This window comes from Brassica rapa, chromosome A06 (assembly GCF_000309985.2).
Source record: "Brassica rapa cultivar Chiifu-401-42 chromosome A06, CAAS_Brap_v3.01, whole genome shotgun sequence".
NCBI classification, from domain to species: domain Eukaryota; kingdom Viridiplantae; phylum Streptophyta; class Magnoliopsida; order Brassicales; family Brassicaceae; genus Brassica; species Brassica rapa.
In genome coordinates this window covers 25,026,848-25,051,766 of record NC_024800.2, presented here as the reverse complement: position 1 = coordinate 25,051,766, position 24,919 = coordinate 25,026,848, and the positions used below count along the sequence as shown (strand labels likewise).

Below are 24,919 nucleotides of genomic sequence, written 5' to 3'. Positions count from 1 at the left end.
TAAATTTGCTCAAAATGATTGAAGATCCTCCCAACTAGTCTTTTCCTAGCTCATAATTGAACAATTACTAGACATTCTTTTGAGATTTGTAATTTACATTTTATTTCTCGTATTTTGGTGTATGTGCAGATTCGCTGCTAAATGCTCACAAACATGAGCCTTTTTTCCCCATGTAAATCACACAAAGCCAATAAACTTACTCATCCAATCAAAATTTCTAACGACTAATGTTGATTTAATATATACAAAATTATTCCAACTAAAAAAGGTTCCTTCAAAATTTTAGATTATTTTATATACTTAAAGAGAAATACTAATACTTTTGCGATTTTACAAAATAAAACTTGATTGACAAGCAAATTAACATTTCCATTCTTGGATTAAAGGAAACTTGTTTCCAATATGTACAACGTCACCATAATGTGAAGACACAAACATAGTCATCCAGTAAGATAAAACACACATCAGACCAAAGTCTAGACAAATCCAAAAAGCAAAAAATCATTATACACTTGACTAACATACACGCCGTCGTAGAATCAAGAATGAGAAAGACAGACAAAATCAGAAGAAATCAATCTCCAAATAATTACCAGAAGGCTTCACATCCACAACAACAGTTGGCGGCTTACCATCTCCTTGACTACGGCTACAACCATGTCCTTGACTCTGAGCATTATCCATGATCTTCACCGGCTGTGGAACCTGAGGTGGGTTAGTGCATCTGATCAAAGCCCAGTTAATACTCTGAAAAAAAGGATGCTGCTTAATCTCAGTAGCTCCCCTCCTGTAAGCCAACCTATGCTGAGGCTCCTTCACCAGCAACCCTCTGATCAAGTCCCTAGCCGCAAAGCTCACACTAGGATGTTCCGGAAACCTCAACGGCTGTCCAACCACGTTGAACAGCGTCGCTCTGTTCACGTCTCCTCTAAACGGCGTCTTACCAAACAGAAGCTCGTACAGGAATATCCCGAACGTCCACCAGTCAACCGCGCTTCCGTGCCCTTCTCCTTTGATGATCTCTGGCGCTAAGTACTCGTGTGTTCCGACGAAGGACATGGACCGTGCGCTTGTTGGTTCAGCCATGAGCTCCGGGAGTGGTCTGACTTGCCTCGCCGACTCGTTTAGTTTCTTCTTGTTCTTGCTTTTGGACAAGAACCGTGGAGTGAAACACACTGGCTGGATGCAGTCTGGCTGGACGATGCAGCTCGGCTGGATGCAGTAGCTTGAGGGTTTGGATTCGAGTGTGGTGGTCGCTGCGAATCGAACTAGGGTTGGAGAGACTGAGCATCTCAGGGAGAGATCGAAGTCTGATAGCATTATGTGTCCATCTTCACGTACTAACACGTTCTCTGGCTTAAGGTCTCTGTATATGATCCCTAGCATGTGTAGATACTCCATCGCTAGAAGCACCTCAGCAACGTAGAATCTGCAAGCAAAACATCAACATCGCAACTCTTTCAACAAAACGCAAACGTTATAAACTGCGAGAACGCAAACCAGTATCAAAATCGTAGCTTTTTCATCAAAACGCAAACGTTAAAGAACTCAAACCAACAACAAAACCGCAACTTTTTAAACAAACTGCAAACGTTTTTTTTTGCTGGCAAACTGCAAACGTTAAACCGCAGAGAACGCAAACCAACATCTAAACTTTTTCAGCAAAACGCAAACGTTGAACCACGAGAACGCAAACCAACATCAAAATCCCAACCTTTTAACAAAACGCAAACTTTAAAACCTACTGAACGCAAACCAACATCAAAATCGCAACTTTTTCAGTAAAACGCAAACGTTAAACCGTTTGAACGCAAACCAATATCAAAATCGCTACTTTTTCAGTAAAACGCATACGATAAACCGCGAGAACGCAGACGTTAACCCGCGAGAAAGCAAACCAACATCAAAACCGCAGCTTTTTCAGAAAAACGCAAACATCAAACCATAAGAACGCAAACGCTAAACTGTTAAAACGCAAACCGCAGTTTTGAGTTTGAGTTCTGTTACCTAGCAGCGTGTTCCGGGAAGTACTTTCCAGGCTGTTTCTGCCGGAGAGAATGCAAATCACCACCGGGACAAAACTCCATAACCAGACACGAATGATTCTCCGTTTCGAAATGCGAATACAGAGTAGGCAAGAACGGATGATCCAACGACTGTAGTATCTCCCTCTCCGTCTGAGCCCTCACGAGCTTCTTCCTCGCCGCAATAGCCGCCTTCTCCATAACCTTCACAGCGAACGTCTCTCCCGTCCCTATCAACTCCGCTAAGTAAACAGTCCCGATGTCACCACCTCCGAGCCGCTTCACAAGCTTGAAGTCTTTAGCCTCAAGAGACGACCCGACCCGAGACCTTACCTCCTGGATCGCGACCCAACGCTTGTCGTTGTTAGCTCTGTGAGGCTTGTAACCGGCGCTGTTGCTCAACCCGCTCGAGCTGCTCTCGTCGCTCCCCGTGCTTCCTCTGTACGTCAACACACCCATCTTCTCGAGATCGATTCCTCCGACGTTGAGCGTGCTCGCGCAGTCGCTGAAGCTTTGCTTGGCTTCTGTGTAGAGCGGCGCTGTGTAGAAAGTGTTGGTTGGGCTCGGGTAGAATCTAGGCTCGGGTTGTTTCTTCTTCTTATGCTTCGTCTTCTGTGTGATGTGAGATGAAACAGAGTGTTGTTCGTAAACTTCAGGGGAAGTTTCTGTTGCTGTTAATGGCGGTTCTTGTTTCTTGGTGGCTCTTGAGTCGATGGAACGTGATGTAACGGAGGGTTTGGATTTAGCTTGAGTGATTCTTGGTTTTGAAGATGAAGAAGCGTGATCGATTGAAGGATCCATTGAAGGTGTTCGATGCTTCAAAACAGAGGAAAGAAAGCGAAAAAAGTGAGATAAAGAAACGATTTTTATATTCAGATAAAAGGAAACACAGCAAAGATTAGGAGGTTGCTTAAACTTCATCAACTACAACGATTCTAAGTAACCGCCGAGAAAAAAAAAACAGAGAGAAAGAAAGCGTTTTTGAGTCTTTTTCCCGCGAAAATTTCACAAAGAGAAACGTTTTTGAAATAACCTGCTTTTTTTTTTGACGTTGATCGAGAATGTTTCTTCTTCGTTGACGAGTTAGTCTTCAAGATCCGATCCCATCAATGTCTTATAGAGAGAGAGAGAGAAACGATTAAAGAAAGGTATAGAGCTGCTTCTGCTCGTTCTCTCCTCTGTTTTTTTCTTCAGGTGAATGACGAAGACAAGAGGGGGAGAAATTAATAAGAAAATAGAAATCTGTTCGTCGTTTAATGGGAAAGTTAATACTTTTTACACTTCTCGATCTTGCGATGTTCCCTCTAAAGCAATGTTTCTTGTTTCTTTGCTTTCTTTTCTTTGTTTTGTTGTAATTGTTTGTTTAGGAAAAGGCTAACTACTGTAATTAAGTAGAGAGCCGCTTCTGAGCACTAGTTAGTGGATTATATTATACACTCGGTTGTGTATTTGTTTATTCTATGCTATCAAGTTTGAGCTATTTAATAGTAGGGTCTCGTAAACACATAGGGCCACCACATTAATTCTGGGCATATTCGATGAATCTTGAGTTCAAAATTTTTAAAAATGAAATTGACTGACGTCTCTTACTGTGAATAGTTTTATTTTTATATGAAAGTGTGAATAAATCCAATTTTTGGTTGAATGTGGTATTACATTTTTAAGTTTTTGTGGCTCCATAAAAGATTTTTAAAAGAACCAAGAGGACTGTTGGGCCACGCTTTACCACCATATTCCTATAATCCTATCCTATGAAAGGCTCATATGTATAAAGTTCAGTTTATAGAAACAGTAATTAGTAAATAATCATTAAAAGTTTAATAGGTTAAATTTACCATGGTGTTAGTATTAGAAAGGGCAAAAGTTGATAGAAGTATGATGGATATGCAAATTTCAGTTTTGATGGCCGTATGCGCCAAAGAATTTTGTCAGAATACAAATAACTTTAGGGATCAAACAAGGTAGAAAGTATAGATTAACCCACAAAAAAAAATCAGGTCATAATCTGAAATATCATAGAATTCTATTAACACCTTCAAAATGTAGACTTCATTCTTATAAAAAAATTTTGGCTAAAGTTTTTCAAATTAAACATAAACAACATTACAGAATATGGATTTTAATCCACAAGTTCGAAAAAGATAGCAAAAAGTTTAGCAAAATAAAAAAAAAAGGATTGAAAAACAAGCCCATAGAAAAAGCTTTAACTAAAAAGTTAGTAAAACAAGAACAAAGAACGCATGACTAGTGATTGCGACTCCCGCAACCACGATCACTCTTACACAGTTACTAAATGACTAATCGGATTATATGGAACCTTACTCGAATTTAAATGGTTTCTTCCTTATGTTATTTTTGCGTTGCACCCGGTTTTGTGACTTGAATGTTAGAAAATAAATAGAAGGAATAACTTATTTATCTTGCCACAAGTTTTGTTGTTATTTGTTTCAGATACATTAATCCTTAATATTCAAACTTACTTTCTGAACTCCCAGAATGAAATATCATTCCATATCAGTATTCATAAATCAATCTGAAGAAGAACATTAGGTCGGCTCATTTCCGTTATGGTTGAAGTTTATGACATATTCAAGAAAAATGTTTTAGTTCATATTTAACAAAAAAAAAGATTAAAATTGAAGAATTTTTATTGTTGAAGAACAATTTTTTTCTTTAACATTTAATTTGTTTTTATTATATATATGCTGTTTTGATTCACTAATTGGTCCACTTGAATTTTTTTTGTTGAAAGAACAATTTTTTTCTTTAACATTTAATTTGTTTTTATTATATATATGCTGTTTTGATTCACTAATTGGTCCACTTTTTCTTAAGTTTTGGCATTTTTATATTGGGATAAGACACTAATTACTACATTGGATATAATTATTGATTGGATTTGGATGTTAGAAATTCATTTTTTACGACTTGTAAATTGTAATTTGTTGGATTACTCTTTAAACTGATAATGTAATTTGTGAGTGAAAATAGATAAATGAATTTATGTACTGTAGTATAGAAACATATGCGAGACAAGGGTTATCCATTTTCACAAATTATTGGTTTCAGATATCGATTTGCAGATAACATTTTCTGTTCAATGAGATTAATTATACATGGAGCCATAATCATTAGTTATTAATTGCACCAATGCAGCTTTGTTGGTGAATTTTAGTTAAGAGTGATTTATATCACGAAACATGTCCTCCTAAGTTTTCGAGACGGCTGGTACATTGAACCAGCGTTGATAAAAAATAATAATAATATTGTTAGAAAATTATACTATTATACTATTCTTCGTGTATGGTTGTTTTTTTTGTCATCCTTCGTGTATGATTGGTTGATACTGTAACTTTATGTTGTTTGTTTTATAAATTAGGCTGTAATTTTTTGTTGTGATTTTATTTTATTTTTACTGTAGATTTATTTTAATTTCAAAGACATAAAAAACAGTAATGAAAACTGTAAAAATTGATTTCTAGAACTATCATAAATTTTCTTACTTTTTTTTGTTATAAATTAAAGTTTTAGAGGAAAACATAATCGCTTTACAAAAAAAGTTTTAGAAAGAAAAATGGTTGTGTACAGCATCTACAATCCTTCCCCATCAACCTCTTCATTTCTAGAAAGATTACGATAATCGTCTAAAATCCATTAACTTAACCATGTTGAATGAAATATTAGCATTAATCAATTGTTGACAAAAGATAGATTAAATATTTAACTACACTATTTTAAAGACAGAAAATATACAACTTTTTAGTCAAAATAAAGAAAGAAAATAAACAACTTTTATAAAAACAGATGAATTAATCCCTTACATATGAAAATAGAAAATTATCATTTAATGTTCACTTTATGTTCGTCACGTGGCAGTCTCAAAACTATTTCAGAATGAATACGCTGATGTGTCACGTGTAGAAAGTTTCTCAGCCAAACTCTACATAAATGTGTTCATATTATATACCATTTTACGTTTTTTCAATATAAACTCACATGCATGATTCTACGAATTATATGAAAATATTCTACATAAAATGAATATTTGCAAAAAATTCACTAATGTATATGCCAATTTTATTTCTACTTGATATTTATTTTAATTTTTTTTTATCTTTCATGTGTTATTTTGAACAAAAAATATCTTTTAATTTAATTAATGGTATATTTAAATATTTATCAATCATTTATATATATATATATATATTTATTTATATACATGTAGATGTGGGCACGAATCAAATATTCATGGTTTTGGAGGTACTGTGATTCGATCTGTTTCGTCCGAATAACCAATTATTCGATTTGATTCAATTCAATTCGTAGCTTTCCGGATATATTCGATGTCCCATATATCTGAAAAAAATTAGATTTTTAACTGGTATCTGATTCGATCCATAAAAATAAAATAAAAATCTAAATAATATAAAATAATAAAATTTTACTACAAAAAAAAACTTATTTACTTTTTGAATACTAATAACTAATTAAATAAATTTAGTAAATAATATTGTAAGACTTATATTAAATATAATATTTATATAACTTATATAACTAATTCATCAAATATATATATATATATGCATATAATGGATCAGATCAGATATCCGTTTTTAAATATTAGTATTTGTGATTTGCTTCATTTTTATGGATATTGCATATTAGTATTTGTTTTTCTTCGTAGAGCTACAGATATCCGGATTTTTCTGTTTCAAACGAAAATGATAACAAGTCAAATCAAAATTTACGGATATTTTTTTCTCAGTCCTATGTGCATGTGCACATTGACGTGAACACATATATAAATAAATATTCACTACAAGTGAGGATTCTAATTCTCTTGGAAGTTGGAATATTTTTTTCAATGTTTCATTTCACCATCGACCAAATTGTAATGAAATGATTTGTCTTAATAATTTTTTTTATTTTTCTTCAATTATTATCTAAATTTGATTTGATTTTTCATGCATTTAGAAATTATAATATGAAACCATTGGTTCGACATCAGGACTGTCTAAAGTTCATATAACATGAAACCAAACAAATAATAATAGTTTTTGGTTATCATCGAAAAAATCAAAAACCTCAAGCATTTTAAATATTGATTTAAAATTGTAGTTATATTTTAGTAGATTAAAAACCAAAAACTAACTTAAAACCGAAGTGATATCCAAATTAAATAAACCTAATTTTTTTTATCTTAAGAAATAACAAAATTAATAATCTTATTCCGTGCAAAGTACGGATTATTACCTAGTACTCCCTCCGTTCATTAAAGATACATATTCTAGAGAAAAATTTTGTTTCTAAAAAATTCATTTTTTATATTTTTGATACATATTTTATTAACTAATTGCAAACTTCAAAAATCTTAATTGCATTAATTAGTTTTTTATTGATTTAAAATTGTGGAAAAAAGATAAACACAAAAAATTACGCAAATTTAATGTGTTTTATTAAAATGTGTGAAAAACTAATATGGATTTTTTAGAAACAGAGGGAGTAGTTATTAAAATACACTTAAGACTGACCAACTTTTGAATGAAGTAAACGGAAGTTACGATCGAGGCGTCGCACCAAAAGCTTCACATGGACGCACGTGAACTCTCGGCAACAACACGTGGACGGGTAGAAGAGGGCTCTTGTCGTCCGCCGGCGCATCTTTTTCTCCCAGTGCGTTCATTATATGGTCTTGCGTCTATTGGGAAGGTAGTACGGTAGTTGACACAAACCACATTGCTTATTATCAAATTAAACTTCGATTATCAAAGCCACATATTATTGAAGGAAAAATATATTGGATGTAATAGAATGATGAGGTTTATATAGAACGAGGCGACAAAAAATTGAGGTGATAATTGTTTTAATACATTTCAATATGGAGTCCAAAACATGAATGTTTTACTATTGTTAGGCTGAAGTCCGTTAATTTGAAAATACTATTGTTATCTAAATTTCTGAATGTACAATGTACAGAAATGTATATTTTATCTAAATTTCTGAATGTACAATGTACAGAAATCTTGAACCAAATTATGTCGTGTATCAGTTAAAATAAAGCTTCACATCACTTCATAGTCATCAATGTATATTTTCAGTAAAAACAAAAATCAATGTATATTTTCTGTATGTTCGGAGACTTTATGTTTTGATGTTGTTGGATTTCATAAGAAAAACTCTTATCAATTCATTCTTAGGCCATGATTAATCATGATCTCTTAACTAGGATTCTTAGCTTTGGCTAAGAGACGGTTCTTAACTTTTAACTAAGAAAAGCTAAGAACCGTCTCTTAAATAAGACATATAAGAGACGTCTTTTAGTCGAAAAATATAAGAAAAAAATGTCAAATCATAAGTCAAGAATCTCAAATAAGAGATTGTGGTTGATCATGCTCTTACGAGTCATCTAAGTTATGATAATAGAGCTTTTTCTACTGAAGATAACGGAGTTTTCAATAACTAGATATTGTAAGTTAGCCTAAACTTGCCTATACCATGACAAAACTACCAAAACCTACGTGAACTATGTTTTTTTTTGACTAAAAGCTTTCAAATTAAATATAAACGAACCATTACGTGAACTATGTTAAAAGTGTCATTTTCTCTATACATGCGCTGATTATACGTTATACATCCTTGGCATACCGAATTTTACAGTTCGGTTAATCTAAATGGTATAACCTGTTTTGGAAGTTTTAACTTGAATTACAAAGACCAATGACGACAATTACTTGTTGATTTCTTGGCGAATCTTGGCCATCACATTAGGGTTTTCCGAGAGCTGGTTCTTTAGAGCACCTCCAATGGAGGTTCTTCCCATTGAAGTTCTTCATATATGTGTTATATATATATGTATGTATATATTATATATGTATAAGTAATGGTGGGATCAACAATTTTTGTGGAACCCCATAGATAAAGGTTCTTAAAAGAGGGTTTTAAGAATCCTTAAGAACCCTTAATTATGGAGTTCTATAATAATTGTGGATCCCATAATTATTTACGCATATATAATATATACATATATATATACATAATACATATATTAGGAACCTCAATGGAGAGAACCCCCATTGGAGATGGTCTTAGATGCCAAATATATTAAAGGTTTAGAGGGCATCAGTTTTGAAAAGAAGTTTTTATTGCAGTGCTTAATTCTACTACTTATGTCTCGCATGTGCCAGCTTCGAATGTTGATGAGGGCATTAAACTTCATTTTTTCTTTAGGGACTCCAACGTTACGGACTGTGCCTGTATGTGCCTTACCAATTTGAGCAGAGTAGCAGAGCCGAAGCATAACAAGAAGTCTTCACATTCGCCAGTACACTGAAGCATAATTGATCTCTTTTGCTCGCAGCTGGAGCAAGTTGTTGGACAGTTTAAAATATAGTGACTCATGAGGATGGCTTTCCTGGATATATCCCTCAAGAATCGAAGCACATTGTACATCAATTATAAAACCTTCATGCACATATACGAAACCATTGATGGTTTGTTGGCTGCATATACAAGAGATAATGTTTTGAGTAGTAGATAGAGTCAATCAGTCAATCGCTGAGGGTTTGAGGGATGAAACTTTCCTTGTATGAAGATTATCAAAAACTTCATGCAAAATGAAGTCACACGTTCGTGTGTACATATGTAGGGTGGATGAGGATATTCTGACTCCTGACCATTGATTGCGTTCATCATACACATGGTCAACATCTCTGAGCTTTAGATCCTGTTCATGATTGAAAATTTTTCATACCTTCTTATACCACCTTGACTGACATTATCTCTTTTTTGCATCCCCTTTAACTTATATACAATGTCATCCAGAAAAGAGGTCGGTTCACCATTGACTGATTAAAAATATCAAAACTTATATATAATATGTCATCCAGTGTGAACCGACTTCTTTTTTTTGCTCAAAGATTTAATTATATTGATAGAAATAAATATTGTTCCCGACAGACCAAAAGGGCCAAAGCGAGAGGTTATAAGGTTTTGTATTCGATCTTAGGATGTGTGCGTGAGGCTAGAGCAACAAATCTAAAAAGTCTTGATTTTGTTAAGATTCTGTTTAAAGAGACATTTGTAAGTTTTCTTTAAAATAATACTAATATATACATATATCTTTGTAGATATATTCTCTGGTATACTCTATGTTACCGTTCTTACTTTGCATTTACAGTTCATTGTCAAAAGTTTGGGTTTTTTTTTTGCCTTTTTCTGGACGGACATGTTGAGAATCAAGCTAGACATCCTTTGACATTCAGGGTTGAGACCTTAGACTTAGATTTTTTTTTTCGATTGATTGAACCCAGGTAAGTTTGACATGTCAAAAAGTATGTCTTATTTCTTAAGGGATAGAGTCATCAACGCACGGTTAGCTACCGATATACTGAAGTAACTTTTCTTTTTGTACTGTAATAGCTTTAAAGGCTTACTCGACGAGATTTAATGCAGAGAGTGAAAACCAATTTTGCAAATCGTCTTCAATGCTCACTAACTGAAGAAATTAAGAACCCTAAATCAGCTGCTACAAAAAGTACCAAAAGGTAAGTAAAGAAGGTTAAGATAACTTAAAACACGTGGTTTATTCAAATATAAACCCCGTTTCCAAATAGTTCTAACTCTACTTAGAGAGAGAATTATGCTCATAAAGGGTTCCCGACTTCTTCTCCCAATCAAATTGGACCCGAAGCGAACTCTTTCAATTATTAAAACTTTGTATGACGTGAAATATAATATCGTAGAAGCGTGACCACCCAACTACCCCAGTATATATATACTAACGTGTCACACATTCTCTTCACATAGTAATCGACAAAATTTATTTGTACAGCTCTTGTATATAAAGATTCTGGGGTTTTGAATGTTGTATGAGTCAGTCTTAAAGACTAAAGGCCAATTTCATGTTTAAAACGACTTTCAAACTTAGCATTGAGACTTTTACTGAACCGACAAAAAATTGACCAAATCTGGTAGTTCCCTAATCAGATAGTCTTCTAAAAAACACTGGTTGTTGTCTGAGAACATTTTACTGGTCTCGGAAGTTTTTCAAATATATTAGATAAATTTCATTGAAAATTACTCTTGAAACTGATATTCAAAGACATTATTCCATGAGACTTGTGAGAAATTGGTCAAAACCTATCCAAACCATGATGATATGTTTGATTAATATAATATATATAATAATGCAAATAAATATCTAACATTATATATTTTAAATATTTTATCTTATGTTTTATTATTTTGTTGTAAATTCACGAGTTCGACTGGTAACCATTCTGGCAACAAAATGAACGAATAAAAAAGGAACGTAAAGAAATAAAATTGCAGGAATGAAAAGGAGTGGTTGTTACTTCTCAAATTTAAAAAGGAATACTTTTGTTCTTTATTTCTCTACAAAAAATGAATAGTAGGGAATGAGAAAAAAGAATTATTCCTCGTGAATGATAATATTTTTTAGGAACGTTAGGGAAATAGAAAAATTTATTCATCGTGAAAGGTGATATTTTTTAGGAACGTTAAGGAATGCATTATTTCTCATCATTCCCTGCTCACCATTCATACTCAACATTTTTACTTTTTGTATAGCTAACTGTCCTTACTGATTTTGTTAAAACGCAGAATCAGAATTATAGAGAAAATGTCACCTTTATTATAGTTTTTTCCACTTTTTGTTATAGTTTACGTAGGTTTTGGTCGTTTGATTTTGTCGTGGTTTGGGCAAGTTTTAGGCTAACTTACAATATCTAGTTATTGAAAACTCTATTATCATAACTTTGACGAAGAATGAATGATATCAAAACACATGAAGTCCAAAACACACACAAAAACATACATTGATGACTATGACGTGATGTAAAGTTTTGTTTTAACTGGACCACGACATAATTTAGGGATCTTAAACACGACCATCATTACTAGGCAACAATGATTAGTGCTTCCTAATTTATGTGCGTCCCTTCTTGCAGGATCAATTCCGGACATCAGCAAAATATCACTGGTCTAGCAAAATAAAATATTATTTTGATTTTTACAGCGTGCGTGTGTATATAAATGAAGGTTAGCTGAAGATCAGTTGCAAACAAAACAATCTTATCTAATGGCTTTTATATGCATACCTATCGTTTGCTTTCTCATCTTACTTCACTTTTTCATCAAGAAACCAAATATGAGCTTCATTACGACTAACTGGCCTCTTATCGGGATGCTCCCGGGGTTGTTTATGGTGCTCCACCGGGTCTATGATTTCACCGTGGAGCTGCTTGAGAGCTCCAACTTGACATTTCAATTCAAGGGTCCATGGTTGTCTGGTATGGATATGTTGGCCACCGTTGATCCAGCTAATATTCACTATATGTTAAGCTCAAACTTCTTGAATTACAACAAAGGTCCTGAGTTCAAAGAGATCTTTGATGTTTTCGAAGATGTGATATTCAACGTGGACGCGGAGCTTTGGTATAATTCCAGGAAGGCAGCGGAGGGCATTCTTAGACATCAGGGGTTTCCCAGAGTTTCTATGAGTGCCACAAGAAGAAAACTCAAGAACGGGCTTGTGCCTGTTTTCGATCATTTCGCAAAGGAAGGGATGGTCATGAACTTGCAAGATGTGTTCCGGAGATTCACTTTCGACACGTCCATGGGTCTGATAACTGGTTCTGATCCTACAACTCTCTCCATCGACATGCCAGAGAATGAGTTCTACAAGGCTCTTACTGAGGCTATAGATGGGATTTTGTATAGAAAAATAAAACCAAGATTCTTGTGGAAGCTACAAAGGTGGATGCGATTGGGAATAGAGAAGAAAATGTTAGAAGCTAGTGACATTTTCTATCGTGTGTGTGCTAAATACATATCAGCTAAGAGAGAGGAGGTAAGAAGACTACAAGGCATTAGTCATCATTCCACTAACGAAGAATTCAAAGATTTGTTGACGTCCTACATAAAGCTAGACACAACCAAGTACAAGATCTTGAACCCTAGTGATGATCATTTCCTCAAAGATGTCATCTTGAGTTACATTGTAGCAGCGAGAGATACCACTGCCTCTGCACTCACTTGGTTTTTCTGGCTTCTCTCAGAAAACCCTGACGTGGTGGCCAAGATTCGCCAAGAAATCAACAAGAATCTGCCAAAATCCAAAACTGGCATGGAGAAGTCATCTTTTGATCCCACTGAGCTCAACAAGCTGGTGTATTTACATAGCGCGTTGTATGAATCAATGAGGTTATACCCACCAGTTCCGTTCGAACACGCGTGTCCTGTAAACAAAGATGTGCTTCCAAGCGGGCATAAAGTCGATGCAAACTCCAAGATAATAATCCCTCTTTACGCGCTTGGGAGGATGAAAGCTGTATGGGGACAAGATGCGTCTGAATTCAAGCCAGAGAGATGGGTTTCCAATACAGGTAGCTTGAGGCATGAACCTTCCTTCAAGTTCTTAGCCTTTAATGCTGGCCCGAGAAGTTGCCTTGGTAAGCAGTTAGCTATGAATATGATGAAGACAGTTATTGTCGAGATATTACAAAACTATGACATTCATGTCATCAAAGGCCAGAAGATCGAGACATTTCCTGGTCTTATGCTTCTCATGATGCACGGGTTTAGCGTCACAATTACTAAGCGAGATTCAGCTTTAGTGCAGTCTATAGTAAACTAAATCGTACTATAAGAAGCTGAAAGAGAAGATTAAGAAGCATATATAGTCTACGAAGATTGCCTATGTTACCTTATATGTATTTTATGATGCATGAGATAATGAACCTCAACCTGATAATCTGTATTCGTGAAAATGTATTGATAGATGAATGGAACTTGTTAGCTTAAAAGTTCGTATGTGACCTTTATGTTAATCAAATTTTTTACTAGTTGAATTTCGATGAAGGAAATGGGAGACAAGAACTCGGAGAACTTGGCTACTCATTTGGCTTGGGTTGCGGCCCTAGCATCCATTTTGCATTAATATATTTCACATCATCTTTTGTAAGGTTCGTTTCTTTCAATGTTTTAGACAAGTAGCACAACTTTGATAGAATTTTGCGAAATTTTTATATTTATTAAAACAATGAAATCGACTAAATAAAAGAGTAAACACTTGGTCTTCAAGTTTTCTTTATAAAAGAGAGAAAGATTTCAAGTTTAAATATGTGGTTTATGCTGATATATGTTATGTCGTGTTTTCCTTCAAAGTAATATTTATAAGTTGAGAAGTATTATCTCAAGTTTATTGTAGAGCTCCAAACAAATTAGCATAAGTATCTATAGGATTGCGTAGGATAACATTTGTAGTCTCAAGGATATCCAATGAAGAGTACTCGCAAATGAAATGAAAAGAAACTGAAAGTTGAGCTTTCACAACCCTGATAGCATTATATATAACGAGTAAAGAGTTTAGAAAATTTTAAAAGAAAGTCAAAAGGAAGCCACTTATATAGAAATTCACGTAGGCTTATAAAGGATAAACAACCTCGTAGCAAGTTTATCCAACCAACTATTAACCGAAGTATGAAATGAAATCACATCAATATACCTAATAGAATCGTCTTTTGAATAGGCCTTCTCTTGTTTATTCAGAGGTTTACGGTAGAAACGCCAAACGGCGAAATTTCGGATGGAGTGAAGTCAACACTATGGAGTTTGAATCTAGAAGTAGGATCAATCACGTTGTAAAAGCTAGGCAAAAAAATCTTTGGCAAAATCAACGTAGAAACGTGGAAAAAATGAGAACGAATTAAATGGTCTAGTGCAATCATTCGCGGGGAATTTAATGCGTCCTTGTTATAAGTAAAATGTAACTTTCCTGGAACGTGTGTGGGGGAAGGGGGTAGGCAACCCCATTGATGGCACAGTTGGACGTAGCTCGGTTGGTATATGGAGCTTTCACTATATACACTATCTTTTTTTTTTTTTTTTAATTATACAGAAGTATCCTGGCTCCACAGAAGTGATTCAGACTAGTCACGTGTTACCACGTGTCGGTCCTCTGTCCCTGGCGATGCCGAAATGTTAATTTCCCAGTGGCCGGGATTCGAACCCAGGTGGCGGTACTCATAGCTGTAAGTTCTTTACCACTAGAGCTAGAAACCACAGTTCACTATATACACTATCGTTTATCCATATTGGCAAACCCTTTGAAACAAAATCTGAGAGGTTTAATTAAAAATTGTAACACAAGAAATGAACGATGTGGTAAGTTTGGGAGTAAGTTCTGTTGCAGGAGCTGTGGCCTCCGAGCTCCTCAAAGTCGTTATTGAAGAGGCTAAGATGGTGGTGTCGTTCAAATCTGTGTATATGGAGCTCGCATCGACGATGGAGGATGTGCTTCCAGCAGTCATAGAGATCGAGATGTTGCAAGGTGCAGGAGAACTAAAGAAACTCAAGGATATAATCGATGAAGCTCTTGTACTGGTTCGTAAGTGTTCACAAGTCAAGCGGTGGAACCTACCCTCAAAAGCTAAATATACAAGAAAAATAGAGGAAATCAACAAGAAGGTGCTCAAGTTCTGTCAGATTCAACTTCAGCTTATTATGCTTCGGAACCAACGGCTGATTATGCATCAATCCGGATTTTTTTCTTACATGAGTATGCCGTTGGAGGGGTCTACCATGATGTCTGATATTCTGCCTGAGGATACGAGGGAAGCCATTGAGAGTCATCTCAAAAGCATCAATATGAAGATCGATGGTTTGAGTGTTTATCCGCCTGTTTATAGGGATCTTTGTTCGGTCCCCAAGCTTGATAAGGTTCTCGTTGGTTTGGATTTGCCATTGTTGGAAATAAAGACGAAGCTCTTTAAGGATGATGATCCAGTGGTTAGTCTTGTGGTCTCTGCTCCTCCCGGGTGCGGGAAAACCACATTGGTCACTCAGCTTTGTCATGATGATGAGATCAAAGGTTTTGAAAGTCTTTTTTTAATTTCATTACTCTTGATTTTTATTTCTGATTTTGTTAAATCCGGGTTTATTATAAGCTTACAACTTAAAACCAGTTGGTGATCTTTATATATTACTCATGTCTGAGTTAAACTTCGATGTGAGAGCTTAATTCTAGTTTCCATTAATTTGCAGAAAAGTTCGAGTATATCTTCTTTTGTGTCATGTCAAGTGCTCCTACCTTCAGAACCATAGTACAGAATTTACTCCAGCACAACGGTTATGAAGCACCTACATTTGAGAACGATTCTCAAGCAGCTGATGGTTTAAGAAATCTGCTTGAGGAACTTCAAGAAGAGGGTCCTATATTGTTGGTGCTGGATGATGTGTGCCAAGGAGCAGACTCTTTTCTTCAGAAATTTCAGATTAACATACTGAATTTCAAGATTCTGGTGACTTCTCGGTTTGAGTTTCCGAGTTTTGGTCCCACTTGTCATATGAACCCTTTGGGAGATGAAGATGCTAAGTCCCTTCTCATTGAGAAGGCATCACTTCGCCACTTATCATTTAAGAATGATCATATTTTCCAGGAGGTATAATACATACACTTCTGTTATTCTAGACTCTATCTTCAAGTTTTTAAAGCTTATGTATTGTCATGTTTGTGGGAACACACACGGTGGGGTTTGCAGATTTTGAAACGTTGCTATGGATTTCCATTCTTAATTGAAGAAATTGGCGTTCGACTTGTAAAAGAAGCTGTAAAAGAGGGAGTACTACTTCAAGTCGAAAGCGAGTCTGAAGAGGAAACAACTTTTAACAGTCCTCACATGTAAGCAACGGCAACACAAAGCTTCTCACCTGTTAAAATGGTTTACCCGTTGCCAGACCATCAAAATGAAGAATAAAAATCCAGCCCAAACGAAGAAACACTTGATGGATGAGTTAGAACAAGAGCCCATCAAGCCCGATGTGCAGTCAAATCCTGTAACGGATACTTGGACAGAAGAAATTGTTGGTGATTGTTCAAGCGATTCAACAACGTACGAAATCACTTTATCTAACAAATATGTTATTTTGGAGAACTATGAATGAACTGTAGTTTCAAATCCCTGTATTTCGACGACATGGTTCCGTAACCACATGTCAGTTTGGCTTGCTTGACGACACGGTTCTAGTGGCAGCTAATGTATTTTGTTCCGTTGTTTTTTTTTTCTGGTAAGGTGACATTGCTTCAGCTTTTGCATTGTGACATCTCAGTTTCAATACATAGTAGTATATGTTTTTTTTAACACTTGATAATTATTCTATTACAAGCTATATGGAAAATATTACAGACGATTCTACATTTTTTTATGAAGTTTCACGTCTGATTGTATCACCTGAGCCGCTCTATCGATCCACACACTTGATGATATTCTTTACACTATGTTACATATCTATTGTAATCTTTTTTCTTCGTTAATTCGTATAATTTCGTTTTCTATGAGACTCAAAACTCATACCTCTTGATGTAGAAGCATTAGAAACCTTAATAAAACCATTAAACCAAATGAACTTCTACAAATAATAATATATGCTGAAAACGAAAAAAACTGTCAAATAAATGATGTAACATTTCCGCCTTAGAATCACAATTTTTTTACTGATCCAAAAACATATTAATCTATAGTGATCGAGCCAAATCAGGTATAAAATTTGGTCAACTTTAACTTTCACTTTACCGACATATTTTTTTTTTACAGAAATCAAAACGATGTCATTTTGCTAAAATAAAAAATAACAAAATTCACCATAATATTACTGAATTTACAAAGTTTTGCTAAAAGCTTGAACAATTCATTAATCCAAAAAAAAATATAAACGTGCTTTGGTGAAAAATTAGATAAAAACCAAGAATCCAAGATCCAAACAGAACAAGAAACAAATCAATGCCCGATCAGGGACAGACCCAGGTGATGAATAGGTGGGGCAAGTGCCACATACAAAAATTTAAATTTTATTAATTTTATTGAAAATTTAGGAGAACATATATTTTAAGCTTCACATTGCCACATGCACATTTGGTTGAAAACCAACTATAGCAACTAAATTTTGTTAATTACCTCTTATATGATGTGCCCCGTGTTATACTATTTGCTAGGTCTGCACTTGTTCCCGATCCGGTATGTAAAAATAACATGAATGAATCTTGTAGAATTGTATAAAACATATCTAAATCTGAACGGGTAACCCAAAAAAGCTTGAAGATATTAGAAATGTTAATTTCCATATTGTTATACAAGTACTATATAGTTGCAACCCTTCCCCAAACATAGTAATGTTTTGAATATTTAAGTTAGATATGACGATATCCCCTATATATTAAAAGAAAAACATTACAACATTCTAGATATGTTGGTCCAATAAACATATATTATATACTTTTTTATTAAAGTAACCATAAAATTAATTAACAATCTACAATTAATTGTCATATACTTTAGTTTCATTAGACAATTCCGTAATTTTATTTAAGTAAATAATAAAGTCCATTAATAATGTATTTATGGTCAATTTAATAAAAAGCTTATTATATATTTAGATGGACTAACCTATTTCTATAAGGATTCTAAGAATCATTCAAATGATGACATGTGACTACAAAAAAATGTTGTAATGATTCTCAAATAATATATAGGGGATATAGAATAGAAACACAAATGTTGATGTAAGATGTCTGCTCTGAAGTAGTCGATGACGTACTTGCTGAAGTAGATGTCGTGGTGAGTGGTCAAGACCATGTGGAGTAAAGATGCTGAGCTGGAATCGTGTAGACTTGAAGAGCAAGAGAGTATCTTGGAGATATGGAAAGAGGAATAAACTTGAGGAGCAAGTTTATGACTTAACGAAAGAAAAATAAGTGCATTACACTTATTGTTAGGATCAAAAACGGACACGACGAAGTTAAGGATGGCAGCGGGTCACGTGGGAGTGCAATACATCATGGTTGGAAACAATTTTACTTTACGTGCTCGGTCTCTCTATTTCTTGTGTTTTAAGCTTTGTAGAAGAGTTAAAAAATAATTTTTTCCAGATCTTCTTTCTTTTTTAGTATTTTCCTCTTCCACTCCCATTTTCTTAACCTTTTCTTATTGAAATATTCTGGCGCCTAATAACATAAAATGTATCTTTTACGTAAATAATTTGTAGATGAGGCAGAGTCGGATCATGGAGTTACTGGTTTTTGTGTCTGTGTCTGATTCAAACACGAGTGAAAAGAGAGTGGTTAGTATATTTATTTTAGTAAGTTTATTTTACATGTATGAAAATTTAAATTATAAATTTCTGATGATGCATGTTGACTGATAAAGAAATTGTGCCAAGATTTCATGCACAACACCGATTTGGACGATGATCAGCAGATAGTAGTGAATCCTTATAAAATAGAAATGTTGGTGGTAAGGGGCAAATGGAAGTAGGGGGCAATCAGTAGTGAATCCTCATAATTATTTGCCTTAAAAACCCTGTCACTATTACCTTTTTCTATATTATCAAAGTCAATCAATATAATCTTAACTGCCCGGCAAGTGGTGGGGGCAAATGGAAGTCGTTTGGTTGGTAGATTGAAGTTTCTATCTATATGCATTATTGTTTATCAAATCATCCCCTCTTAACATCATAAATTTTCAGCTAGATTCAGATTCTACAGACAAAATCTGAGAGTTATAAGTTTTTGGGGCTTGTGAGAGAAGAAATGAACGATGTGGTTAGTTTGGGGGTAGGTTCTGTTGCAGGAGCTGTGGTCTCTGAGCTCCTGAAAGTTGTTATTGAAGAGGCTAAGATGGTGTTGACTTTCAAATCTGTGTATATGGAGCTTGCATCGACGATGGAGGATGTGCTTCCGATAATCGAAGAGATCGAGATGTTGCCAGGTGCTGGAGAACTAAAGAAATTCAAGGATATAATCGATGAAGCTCTTGTACTGGTTCGGAAGTGTTCACAAGTCAAGCGGTGGAACCTACCCTCAAAAGCTAAATATACAAGAAAAATAGACGAAATCAACAAGAAGATGCTCAAGTACTGTCAGATTCAACTTCAGCTTATTATGCTTCGGAACCAACGGCTGATGATGCGTCAACAGGGATTGTTAGCTTGCCAGATTGTACCTGACGAGGTGTCTACCCTGCCCCCTGACATGCTATCTGACATGCCGCCCAACGTGCCGTCTGACTGTCTGCCCGTGTATACGAGGGAAGCCATTGAGAGTCATCTCAAAAGCATCAAAAAGAAGCTCGATTATTTTACTGTTTCTCCGCCTGTTTATGTGGATCTCTGTTCGGTCCCCAAGCTTGAAAAGGTTCTCGTTGGCTTGGATTTGCCACTGATGGAGGTAAAGAAGAAGTTCCTTGGTGATGATGATCTCGTGGTCTCTGCTCCACCCGGGTGTGGGAAAACCACTTTGGTTACTCAGCTTTGTCATGATGATGAGATCAAAGGTGTTAAAAGTTTTATTTCCTTACTCTTGCAGTTGTATTTCTGGTTGCTCATGCAATTTCCATTAATTTGCAGAAAAATTCGAGTACATCTTCTTTTGTGATGTGTCAAGGGTTCCTACCTTCAGGACCATCGTACAGACTTTACTCCAGCACAGCGGTTACGAAGCACCAACATTTGAGAACGATTTTCAAGCAGTTGGTGGCTTAAGGAAGCTCATTGAGGAACTTACAGAAGATGGTCCTATATTGTTGGTGTTGGATGATGTGTGGCTAGGAGCAGATTCCTTTCTTCAGAAGTTTCAGATTAACATACTGGATTTCAAGATTTTGGTGACTTCTCGGTTTGAGTTTCCGAGTTTTGGTCCCATTTATCATTTGAAACCTTTGGGAGATGAAGATGCTAAGTCCCTTCTCATTGAGCGGGCATCTTCATGTTTTTTTCGCAGGATATCACGTAAGCATGAAGATCTTATACAAAAGGTATAATAAAAACAATTTTTATTTCCAAATTCTATTAAGTTAGAACAATTTCCAACGTAAACTTCTAAAGTGGATTGGTCCAACTTTCTTATATACTATTTAAATTCCAAATTAGGCAAAATAGATTATGAATTAGGTTGGTTTGTAGATTTGGCTTTGATATCATATTAATGAGTTTTCAACCTGAAACTGAATGGTGATAAGTGAATTAACTTAACTTTTATATACTATTTAAGATATTTTTCTAATTTCGCATGTGAAACATTGTACCTATTAGATTCTAAGTTTTTAATCTTCAGTTACATGTTTGGGAACACCAATTTCATCTTCATTTCTTTTCACATGGTGATGAATTGCAGACTCTGAAATGTTGCTATGGATTACCACTTTTGATTGAAGTAATCGGTGTTCAGCTTGTAAGAAAATCTATAGATGGTTTAGGAGAAGTGATAAGCCGGTCTGAAGAGGAAACAGTTCTTGATCTTCAGCTTATAAGAAAATTTGTAAATTGGGCCACAGACAAAGTGAAAAGCTGGTTTGAAGAGAAAACAATTCTTGATAATCCCCAACCTAATGTGCTCGAATGGCTGCAGCCTAGCTTGAATATCTTGGACCCTCATCTTAAAGATTTTTTTTTGGACATTGGCTCATTTTTTACACAAGGAAAGATACGTGTTTCCAGTATAATTGACATATGGATGGAATTATACGGTAAAAGTAGTAAAAGTAGTGCCGTGTACGTGAAGTACCTCAATGAACTGGCTTTCCGTAATCTTCTTGAACTTGATCCTCCAAGGTAGTGTATGTTGTTTTAGTTTCAACATTGCTTCTTTCATCTTGTTGCCATATCTACCATCAGAGGAATTTATTTATTCGCTTAATAAAACAGGATAAGTGAAAACAAAGACGGTTTCTACGATGGATTCTTAGATAGTCAACATAGTATTCTGAGGGACTTGGCTATCTGCCAAAGCAAATCTGAGGAACACTATGAAAGAGAAAGGCTCAACCTGGAGATAAGAGAGGATACATTTCCAGATTGGTGTTTGGATCTAATGCAGCCTATAAGTGCTCGTCTTTTGTCTATCTCTACAGGTAATTCTTTCATGTTTTTTTTTTCTTTCTGAAAATTGAACGTATAGATTTTGATAAACTCTTTATAAGTTAAGAGATGAGAACCGAATATGAGGAAATCCTCATTTTGTAGGGTTTTCTTTTACTAAAACTTGTCGAATGAGCAAGATGACTACGATAGTCTTTTTAATCTCCACAAACCGATATAGACATAATCCTATAAATCTATATACATATTAAAAAGCTCTAAGCCTTTTGGTCTATGATATTTCTCTGCTCACTTGAATAGGGTTAATTAGTAGTACTTCTTTTATATTTAAAATTTTGACTTTCCTATAACGATGCTCATTTTGTTTGTTAATTACAGATGATTTGTTCTCATCGACGTGGGCTGAAATGGATTGCCCCAATGTTGAGGCTTTAGTTCTTAATCTCTCCTCATCAAGCTATGCATTACCAAACTTCATTGCAACTATGAAGAAACTAAAGGTTGTGGCTATCATAAATCACGGTCTTGGTCCTGCAAAACTGACCAACTTGTCGTGTCTCAGCTCATTACCCAACTTAAAACGGATCATATTTGAAAATGTTTCAATCACCATGCTGGACGTTCTCCTTTCACGACTCGGCAGTCTCGAGAAGCTATCTTTGTTCATGTGCAGAGTCGGCCTTGAGGTTTCCTACAACATAAAAGAGATAGCTATCCCTGAAGCTCTACCGAGTTTACAGGAGATTGACATAAATTATTGCTATGATCTTGATGAGTTACCGGATTGGGTCTGTGAAGTTGTTTCATTGAAGAAACTAAGCATCACAAACTGTGGCAAGTTCTCTGTACTTCCAAAGTCTATAGGTAACTTGAGTAATCTTGAAGTGTTGAGGTTGTGTTCTTGTATTAATCTCTATGAGCTGCCGGAATCAACTGAGAGGCTCAGCAATTTACGGTTTCTGGATATTTCTGATTGTTTGGCACTGAAGAAGTTGCCTTTAGAGATTGGGAAGTTGCAGAAGCTGAAAAAAATCTCGATGAGGATGTGTTTGGGATGCGAATTACCGGATTCTGTGAAGAATTTAAGCAATTTGAAGGTAGATTGTGATGAAGATACTCGACTGTTGTGGGAAAGGTTGAAGCCAGAAATGGGAAGTTGGAGAATCCTGATGGGAATGTAGCAGCATAACCTGAAATATATGCTAGTTTGTCCAAAGGCTAAGGAAAGGAGAAGAAAGAGTGAGAAGTTGAACCAGTGAATAACTCAACCTGTTGAGTATCCTATATAGTTAAACTAGCGGTTTTCCGGCGCTACGCGCCGGGTTTATATATTTTATTTTTAAATAAATATAGAATTTATTTTCTGGTCTTAATAAATAAAATATGTTCAAAAATATGAAAATAAAAATATGTTAAAAGAGAATGATATTTTTTTATCCATCTTATAGTGGTTAACAAACATCGTGTATTACTTTGTTTTGGAGTTGTTTAGTTCAAAGTAAAACAACATAAGTGATTGTAACTGGTCAATTTAATAAAAATAAAATAAAAAACTCATAATCATAATAAATTAATTTATTTAAAATTTAAACATACAGTAAAGTTGATGTTTTCATAAGGAAAAGTGAAAATGTTTGTATTTGTTGTGATTATATATCTATATCAAAGATGTGATAATTTATTGGGGGCTTCATTGTGGGAGTATTAGTTAAATATTTTGTCTTCATAGGAATCATGAATCCAGTAGGTTAATTATTGGTTGTCTTATGCCAATCTCATTGCATTTACAGTATGCATTAGAATGATTCATTTGGGAGGCGGATAGTTAGCCTGCAACTTTACAGTTCAATTAAAGTTTGAAGCTGCTTGTATGTGTCGGGATAGTAATTGTCGACGACGTTTAACGTATCATTGTTATTATTGCCGTGAACCTTATCTTAGCTCTAATTTTGATTTGTAACATGTTTCAAACTGTCACTGGCAGACGCGGAGTGGCCAATACGTACTTTGGGCGCAACGATGGTCGTGTCTTTTTCAATGTTATTGTTTTAAATCTTGTGTGCTTAAGAAATTCGGTTTGTGAACTCCTTTTTTGTAAACTAAATGCTTAATGGTTTGTGAATTTCTGATTGTATAATTGAGATTTGCTTATTTTCAGTTTATTACTTTATTATTCATTGTGTTGCGAGCTTAGCGTGTTGTTTACAGGTGTCATTGGAAAGTACAAAATTTATCTGTAGCCACGGTTTCATAAGCATTGCAATTACAGATCTACGTGATCCTAGAGTAGAAAAAGGATAATAGAGCTAAAGAAATTTGAAAGTTTAAATAGGAGAAATATAACTAAAGATGATTTATTACTAATTAAAAAAAACCACGACACTTGAGAATTTTTAAAAAAGTAATAGATTTCATAGTAGACTCCTTCCAAAGGGAAATAGATACGAAAGCAATTATTTGATAAATAAAGACGTGGTTGTTTAAGTTCTCATAGTAGACTCATTCCAAACGTGGTTTCTTCGTCCAAAGCAACATGATGATGTACGTCCGGCAAGTGAACCATCAAATATAGATGGCGCCTCTGTTACACAGCAAGTCTTATTAACTTTGGCATATGATCTATTTGCCACAACTTCAGGCTGCACTGCTTCAGAGACCTTTGCACCTTCCTATTAGTAAGGCAACAGACACAGAGATTATATACTTTAGATAGCAGCAAACTCATAGTAAGAAAATAGACCAACATTTACAACAAAGGCTGGCGCAGATGCAAGCTCTCGCCAACGAAAAACGCGAGAAATGGTGAAGGTTTTGGTGCTTTGAAGTAAAATTGAAGTTCTCTAACTTGAGCTGGAAGGTATAGATATACCAAACAATCTCAGCAAGGGACCGAGGCAGTTCAGTTTCAATGTGAGCATCGACACTTATCCCCTGCAAACCAGTTTACAGCATTATATATGCATCATCACGAAAAAGTATTAGTAAAAGATAATTGTTAGTGCTTC

The 24,919-nt window shown here is 35.0% G+C and overlaps 4 protein-coding genes across 6 annotated transcripts; 3 read left to right on the top strand and 1 right to left on the bottom strand.

Annotated features, from left to right (window-relative positions):
- Positions 1-328: 328 nt before the first annotated feature.
- On the bottom strand, positions 329-7,314 carry LOC103875203 (serine/threonine-protein kinase D6PKL3). 2 transcript variants are annotated; one of them, XM_009153694.3, is made up of 3 exons: positions 3,058-7,314; positions 2,008-2,840; positions 336-1,429 (listed from the first exon to the last, which is right to left on the bottom strand). In XM_009153694.3, exons 2-3 carry the CDS (start codon positions 2,823-2,825, stop codon positions 565-567), a joined length of 1,683 nt encoding a protein of 560 aa, XP_009151942.1. In that variant the 5' UTR covers positions 2,826-2,840; positions 3,058-7,314; the 3' UTR covers positions 336-564. The 2 variants fall into 2 exon arrangements, with proteins under 2 accessions (XP_018515004.1, XP_009151942.1); XM_018659488.2 differs by lacking the exon at positions 3,058-7,314 and having other exon boundaries at positions 329-1,429; positions 2,008-3,047.
- A 4,560-nt stretch (positions 7,315-11,874) lies between these two features.
- Positions 11,875-13,888, top strand: LOC103875202 (alkane hydroxylase MAH1). Its single transcript, XM_009153693.3, has one exon. It carries the CDS (start codon positions 12,124-12,126, stop codon positions 13,678-13,680), a length of 1,557 nt encoding a protein of 518 aa, XP_009151941.1. The 5' UTR covers positions 11,875-12,123; the 3' UTR covers positions 13,681-13,888.
- A 255-nt stretch (positions 13,889-14,143) lies between these two features.
- LOC108868848 (probable disease resistance protein At5g66900) lies at positions 14,144-17,145 on the top strand. The gene is made up of 3 exons (XM_018652624.2): positions 14,144-15,915; positions 16,089-16,486; positions 16,586-17,145. Exons 1-3 carry the CDS (start codon positions 15,198-15,200, stop codon positions 16,727-16,729), a joined length of 1,260 nt encoding a protein of 419 aa, XP_018508140.1. The 5' UTR covers positions 14,144-15,197; the 3' UTR covers positions 16,730-17,145.
- Positions 17,146-17,478: 333 nt separating this feature from the next.
- Positions 17,479-23,391, top strand: LOC103875201 (probable disease resistance protein At5g66900). 2 transcript variants are annotated; one of them, XM_033273950.1, is made up of 6 exons: positions 17,479-20,371; positions 20,445-20,712; positions 20,818-20,851; positions 21,211-21,647; positions 21,741-21,946; positions 22,293-23,391. In XM_033273950.1, the coding sequence occupies exons 1-6, from the start codon at positions 19,630-19,632 to the stop codon at positions 23,093-23,095; spliced, it is 2,490 nt and encodes an 829-aa protein (XP_033129841.1). In that variant the 5' UTR covers positions 17,479-19,629; the 3' UTR covers positions 23,096-23,391. The 2 variants fall into 2 exon arrangements, with proteins under 2 accessions (XP_033129841.1, XP_018508139.1); XM_018652623.2 differs by having other exon boundaries at positions 20,445-20,851.
- The last annotated feature ends 1,528 nt before the right edge of the window (positions 23,392-24,919 follow it).

Excerpts from the sequence above, each read along its gene's own strand:
- LOC103875203 (XM_018659488.2), bottom strand. The coding sequence starts at position 2,945 with ATGAAGTTTAAGCAACCTCCTAATCTTTGCTGTGTTTCCTTTTATCTG. Across the intron at positions 1,430-2,007 it reads TTCCCGGAACACGCTGCTAG|ATTCTACGTTGCTGAGGTGC; the intron begins GTAACAGAACTC and ends TTTTGCTTGCAG.
- LOC103875202 (XM_009153693.3), top strand. The coding sequence starts at position 12,124 with ATGGCTTTTATATGCATACCTATCGTTTGCTTTCTCATCTTACTTCAC.
- LOC108868848 (XM_018652624.2), top strand. The coding sequence starts at position 15,198 with ATGAACGATGTGGTAAGTTTGGGAGTAAGTTCTGTTGCAGGAGCTGTG. Across the intron at positions 15,916-16,088 it reads TCATGATGATGAGATCAAAG|AAAAGTTCGAGTATATCTTC; the intron begins GTTTTGAAAGTC and ends ATTAATTTGCAG. Across the intron at positions 16,487-16,585 it reads ATGATCATATTTTCCAGGAG|ATTTTGAAACGTTGCTATGG; the intron begins GTATAATACATA and ends TGGGGTTTGCAG.
- LOC103875201 (XM_018652623.2), top strand. The coding sequence starts at position 19,630 with ATGAACGATGTGGTTAGTTTGGGGGTAGGTTCTGTTGCAGGAGCTGTG. Across the intron at positions 20,372-20,444 it reads TCATGATGATGAGATCAAAG|AAAAATTCGAGTACATCTTC; the intron begins GTGTTAAAAGTT and ends ATTAATTTGCAG. Across the intron at positions 20,852-21,210 it reads ATGAAGATCTTATACAAAAG|ACTCTGAAATGTTGCTATGG; the intron begins GTATAATAAAAA and ends GATGAATTGCAG.